This window comes from Rutidosis leptorrhynchoides, chromosome 3 (assembly GCF_046630445.1).
Source record: "Rutidosis leptorrhynchoides isolate AG116_Rl617_1_P2 chromosome 3, CSIRO_AGI_Rlap_v1, whole genome shotgun sequence".
Taxonomy (NCBI): domain Eukaryota; kingdom Viridiplantae; phylum Streptophyta; class Magnoliopsida; order Asterales; family Asteraceae; genus Rutidosis; species Rutidosis leptorrhynchoides.
In genome coordinates, this window is record NC_092335.1 from 274,874,538 (window position 1) to 274,881,204 (window position 6,667).

Consider the following 6,667-nt stretch of genomic DNA (forward strand, 5'->3'; position numbering starts at 1 on the left):
TAACGCTGCTAGCATCAAACCTATATATCTCACCAACTTTATGTTGACGTTTTAAAGCATGTTATTCTCAGGTACGAATTAAGTCTTCCGCTGTGCGTTAGCTCATATTAAGGATACTAGTTGGGACCATTTAAGCTATGATACAAGGACGTTGCATTCGAGTCATTGAAGATCATTAAAGACATTTATTAAGTAAATGACAGTTTAGGTCATTTGGATATCAAGAAATGTTTGACGAGTTTATTAATTTTTTATGTAAAGATAGATTGCCTTTTAAGAATAAATGCAACGTTTGTAAAATGTATCATATAGAGGTCAAGTACCTCGCGATGTTATCAACTATTGTAATTCGTTTTTAATCTATATGGACGATGTCCGGATGATTAGTTTCGGATCCTTTCAGCTTAGTTGTTGAACATCGCGATAGCGATAGTGATGATGCAGAGGAACGCGTTGTTTTAAACTCTGTTTATAATTCCAAGATTGCAAAAATGCCAAGAGAAGAAAGCGAATATTCTGATGATTCAGATAGTGCAGAAGAAGTTGTGAAAATTCCACATGTTAAGCGTAGGCGACCACCAACACCTTTTCCCCTCCATGGGGATGCGGGTGAATCTTTGGATGCTATGCGCAGAGAAAATGCTCAAAATTTCTTAACGGATGCTTTTAAAAGCATTGTGCCTAAATCAATGCAGCATAAGTTTTAACAACCGAATTTTTTGCAAGATATGATAACTAAATTTTGTGCAGAGAATACTGATACCCGCACAAAAAAGGCGACTGAGATCACTACTTCTGCAGACAAGTTTGTCCAGCATATCTCTGATTATCCGATTGTTACACTGCCCATTGTGCCAGCAACGTTGGGAGTTTATTCTGGCTTAACGAACCCTTTAGATTTCTTGCAACAGTTTGAGGGAGTTGTAAGCACCTATAATTGGGATGAACCGGTCGCATGCCGAGTATTTCCCATGGTTCTGCAAAGGTCAGCAAGGGAGTGGTTCCATAGCTTGCAAGCCCGCAGTATTATCGGTTTTATCGATCTTCGCGATAAATTCTTATTGCATTTTCAAAATCTTTTACCGCAAAAGAAGACGCATATCGAGTGCCATGATATCAAACAGGGCAATAGAGAAACTTTAAATGCGTTACTTACGCGATATATCTATGAATGCCAAAAGATACCAAGTTTGAATGAGGAACAAAAAATTTCTGGATTTTTGCATGCCATCAATCCGCAAAGACATCCAATGCTTGTGTGGCGTTTGAGAAGAGATGTTCCACCAACTTTCGCTAAGGTGCAGCAGGATACGTATGATTACATTAGAGGTAGCGAGGATAGTGCTATAACCCTCATATGTGGATGGGGTAAGGATAAAAGTTGGCGGGATGATAATGATTCTTTCCGTGATGGAAACAATGATAACTTTCGCGGTTCGGCATATCCAAGGCAAAATGGAGGTGGTAGTTACCCGCATAATGACAGACATCAAGGTCAAGGTGATAATCATGGATATAACTGGCGCGATCGTTATTCTTCGCGGAAATGGAATAATGAATCTTTCAACATTATCCAAATGTTAAAAAAAATGCCTAAGGAAATTCTTTTATAAGAAAGAGTGGCGAGGTATTTTCCTGATACTCTGCCTTTAGTGGAGAATAGCAGGCGTGATAAGTCCAAGTTTTGTATTTTTCATGATGACTATGGTCATGATACTAACCACTGTCGGGATTTAGCAGAATTAATTTCGGAAGAATTTGAGCAAGGTAAAATGGATCATTTATTAGCTCAAGGAGCTGCGAGTACCGCAAACGCGATGATCTTGCCTGCAGAGTCTAATGCTCCACAAGTGCCAAATGCTGGCGTGATAGTTCAAGCAGATCGAAAAGCTCCCGTAGTGAAAGATTTAGGGATTAAAATGGTAAGCAAGAAAGATATTTTGCGTGAAATACAGGTTATTAATGTAGTGAAAGTTCAAAGTGAAATGTCAGTATTTCAAGTATTTGAGCAATTCGCGAATTGGCAATGCGTCTCTATTACTTTCCCTCCTATAAACTTGAGCGCGGACCTTGATAAACCAGTGGTGGTTTCATGCCGCATTGCGAATAGTTGTATAATAATGAAGGTGCATGTTGATGCTGGTAGTAGTGTGGATGTCATGTATGAACAGTGCTTCAACAAATTGCCTGCACATGTTAAGGCTTTGCTAAAACCTATTGCGGTTTTGTTAGCTGGTTTGTCAGGGGAATCAACTTGCCCTATTGGTCAGTTGGAATTGCAAGTTGAATTGGTAGATGATCTCGATGAACTGCTAAAGTGGCAAGCCTTGTTAAACCTTTATGTGATGCGTAATCAGTCTAGGTTTAACATGATTCTTGGGCGCACTTCTTTTCACATGTTTGACGCAATATCATCTACGTTGCATGGAATGGTGAAGTTTTCTACTTACAGAGGCATTGGTACGATAACATCGGTGGTAATTGAACCAATATGCGCGATGATTACTGCTCGGGAAAGCATCGGTATTGAAGGGCTTGCTATGCTCGCTGAATAGCATAAATGTTTGCAGTAAAAAACATTTTAAGTACCTGATTGCTTAATCACGTTTTAGTGATGTGTTACATTGTTTTTATTATTGATTGTCATTCTTTGAAAAGTGCGGATAAAAAGAAATGAATTTGTGTTTTAGCGTTTGTTTCTATACAAAGTAGAAAACACTGCGTGTGGTCACGCGCAGTGATAATTTTGAAGAATGCAAACGTTTAAGTCTCACAACACTGAATAAAATTCTTATGCAAAATTCAACTAAGTATTCGTGGAAATTCTAAAATATATGGCATTATTTTGCTAAGTAATGATAAAGCCTACTTATGAAGTAACAATGCGGATGTTTCATAAAATTTTACCTTTAAAGCCAGATGATGAAAATGCCCGCTTGTGCCAAGTAATAAATGTTGCGAAAGGATAACATTTCCTAAGTATTTGATTTTTCCATACTTAGATGCTTCGCAATGCTAATAAATTACCTAAGGATCGCTTTGTCGGACTTAGAATAATGTATAAGTTTATACAAGTACAGATTGTTTCGCGAAAGTACATACTTATTATGTGCACAATAATAAAAGTTGGAAATTGCAAAGGACAAGTCTAGCTTATGAATAAATTGGATAAAGCGCTATATAAATAAATAAAGTTGCAACTGCGAAATATAAAGTTTCATTCATAAAACGCTATGTGAAGCGTATTGAAATACAAAAAATGCAATACATGGTTGCGGTTACAAATGTAGAAATCAAACAAAAGCGCTACAGCTCGAGTGCCTTAATGTCTTCAAAGATTACATTATCCTTCCGAATAATTTCCTCTAATGCTGGAATGGTAACCTTTTCGACTTCCTTTTTAGCCTTGGCCAATGCTTCCTGCGCCTCTCCTGTTGGGCATATTTCTTTGGCGATGTCAGCAGGAAATGGCTGGGAAAGGTCACCAAGTTGACAAAGCAGGTCATACCACTCGCAGCGAGTGGCAAGCTTAGATGCTTGAGCATATGCCTTGAACTTTTTGGTCACCGGCGCGGAGTCCATAACTTTGTTGCCAAACTCGAGCAGATACTTGACAAGCTGCAAAAACTGATTTTCAACAAAATCCGCTCTGTTTTTTAGTGCGGAAGCTTCATCTTGCGACTGTTTGAGAGCATCTTCAGTTTTCTTCAGTTAAAGCTCTAGTTTTTGAATCTTCTTGCGTTGAGCTTGAACAGTTGCGCATTTCTTGTCATAGTGTCCCGAGATAGTGTTGAACCATTCAACGTTGTCTACGATTAAGCAAATGGCATTAAAGCAGTTTTTTATTAGCTGTCTTTCAGCTTCCGCGAATGTAAGTTCGCTGTATTTCGCGTGCACATTTCTTGGCACAAATTTGCAGAGTTTCCTGTAAAGTTTGTTGGCATACTCTTCCTCTGCGGCTTCTGCGACGTCTTCATCACGGTTTGAAGTCTCAGCTTTGGAGGGAAGGGTCAAGTCTTCATTGCCAGAAGTTTCAAAAATACCTTCGGGGATATCCCCACCTATGTTGAACACCTCCTCCAGCTCCTCTGAAGAACCTGAAATAACAATTAAAAGCGGATAAGCAAATAAAGAGAATTAAAAAATGCAATCATAATATCAAAGTAAAATGTGCGGTTATGCGGAATAAAGCTAACTTACTTGCTTCCTGCTCCGCTATCGTGCGTAGGCATCTCTTGCGGGGCGTGGTAACCTCATCGGTGACGACTTTACATTTTCCCTGGTCTTCGCCACCAAGAATGATAAAGGTATTCAGAATTGGTTCATCGATAGGGATGATTGTGCCGTCACCTTCTTTTGGTCGGCGCGCTGACTTAATAGCTCGAACATCCGCTGTTTTCATCAATTGGTCAAGACTAATTTCTGCAAAATCATGAGTGCGTTAATTTTTACAAATTTAACATAAGATAAAATAAAGTTTTGCGCAAAAGTAAAGTATAAGCGTTATACCATTATTTGATGCGTCAATTAGTAACGCGTTGTGATCACCCCATAACCAGTATATGGAGACTCTACCGATGTAAAGTGGAAAATTGCTATACGATCGCATTATTAGGCCAGCGCCTTTGATCAAGTTGAGGATCCACTTTTCAAAATCGTCTGGGGTAATTTTATCAATTGCGTGTGCATCAAACTCAGTACACCAAGTTTTAGTGATGTTTTTGGTGCCATGAGTAGTGTTATTAATAAAGAAAAAAGAACAACACCAGTTCCCTATCGAATATTTGGGAGTGGTCATCACACCATGGCGTTCGCGAAACGAAAACCACCCCGAATCGCGTGAAGTGATGCTATTGAAAGAACGAAACACGTTGAGCAGTGGCTGCTTGTTCATCGCGTTGCAGTACATCTCAAAATGTTAACGGCGTTTGGATGCAATTGTGCAATCACAACCTTGTAATATTTGCACACGCTAAGAAAAAAAGATGTCAATGGAAGTCGTAGGTTTCCATGAGAGATAGCGGCTTCGTAGATTGTGATCATATTTTTGGGTGGGGCATTGGCCCTATCTTCTGCTGATGGCGCAGTAGGAGAAAATTGAGCCAACAATGGGTAGTGTTGTTTTAGGGTTTCGATCTTTTCAGCTGTCATGTATGAAATGAAAGCATTTGGTGTGTTTGCAGATGATGATGATGCCATTTTGATTATGTGAGTAGATGTGATGATGAATTTGAATTAAGCAAAATATGAAACGCTAAATTGAAGTTGATGGATATTGGATTCGATAAAGCTGGATTGCAAAGAAATTAATTGTGAAAGCGTAAAGTTTGCAATGCGAATCACTTTGCTATTTATAATTAAAATTGGGATGAGGAAGTTGTAAGGGTAATGATTAATTTTTAACGGTTAGAATTACCGCAACGCATCAACGGTAATTAAATAGCCGTTACAGCATTGCTCGATTTAACAGGTTATTCAGAATTACAGCTGCTATTATGCATTATCATTGTGAAGGTTAACAGTAATAAATTAACGGTGAAAAATTATTAAGACTTGCTGCAAAGGTATTTTTTTAAAAAACAGCAAACATTATTTTTTAGGGTTTATCATGCTACATTTTTTATGCAAAATGTACCATAATAAACTGGGGGGACTTGATCATATACATAGCATTGTATATGCATATTTTAAGTACTAAGGGCTAAAAACAAATGTTACGTGAAGTATACTTAAAGGATTTGGAAGATCCGCTGAAAGTTAAGATTGCGGATCAGATTACGCGTTAATAAAGATTGCGGATTCTTTTCGCCAAGTCAATGCGGATAATAAGATAATCTGCACATCGTGGATATTCTAAAAGCTATAAATAGGGAGCTTAGCCTCTCATTTATAAGTTGTTGATTCTCTGCCTTTCGCCTTAGCCTTTGTAATTTTCACTTGTGACTTTGTCCAAGGAACTTTTACATTGTGTTAAGGTGAAGTATGCTAATTAACAATCAAGACCGGGTCGGGGTGGTTGATCACTTGATTGATAAAGTGAAAGATGATCATCAGGGCCCAAGACAATCATCAAACATCTCATTCCACCACTTTAATATTATTGCACTTAATCCTTAATTAAGTATCTTTAATATAGGATTGATCATAACAAAGACCATAGATCTTTAATCAAAAAATATTGATAGGTCAGATCACGTTGAGATTAGAAGAAAAGACAAGTTAGAATGAGATTCGGTAAGTGTGAAGGAGATTCGGTATGAGAGAGAATTAACAAGATTTACATTCCACAGCTTCTAGAACTCAGTTATAATGCAATGGCTATCTAATTAGGACTACTTAGGTTCCTTATATAGCCCATCAATTAAGCTTATTTCACATTAACACTATACAACTTCGGGGTCCTAAAATCTCCCCCTTAGTGTTAACTGTGAACTTTACAATATAATCCTATTAAAAAATCTAAAGGAACTTTGTTCCTCTGAAGTGAACTTTGGATTTGAATCCCTTGAGATTCTCATATCTTTGTATGTTCACTCTTCTCTTTAAATGACTTTTCAATCTTGTGAGAATGTATTTGACAATCTCATTATCTTCAGTTGAATAGCAGTTATTGATCAGTCTCCATCTCAAATATTTGAAAGCATACATCAACGTTCCGTTTGAGTAT

General features: G+C 37.8%; 1 protein-coding gene across 1 annotated transcript; it reads left to right on the forward strand.

Moving 5' to 3' along the window:
* Positions 1–491: 491 nt before the first annotated feature.
* Positions 492–2,555, forward strand: LOC139900997 (uncharacterized). Its single transcript, XM_071883738.1, has 3 exons — positions 492–609; positions 751–1,500; positions 1,615–2,555. Exons 1-3 carry the CDS (start codon positions 492–494, stop codon positions 2,553–2,555), a joined length of 1,809 nt encoding a protein of 602 aa, XP_071739839.1.
* The last annotated feature ends 4,112 nt before the right edge of the window (positions 2,556–6,667 follow it).

Bases quoted from the DNA above. Each gene is read 5' to 3' on its own strand.
- LOC139900997 (XM_071883738.1), top strand. From the start codon at position 492: ATGCCAAGAGAAGAAAGCGAATATTCTGATGATTCAGATAGTGCAGAA. The intron at 610-750 runs GTGAATCTTTGG...AATTTTGTGCAG, and splicing joins TCCCCTCCATGGGGATGCGG to AGAATACTGATACCCGCACA. The intron at 1,501-1,614 runs GTGATAATCATG...TTCTTTTATAAG, and splicing joins TGACAGACATCAAGGTCAAG to AAAGAGTGGCGAGGTATTTT.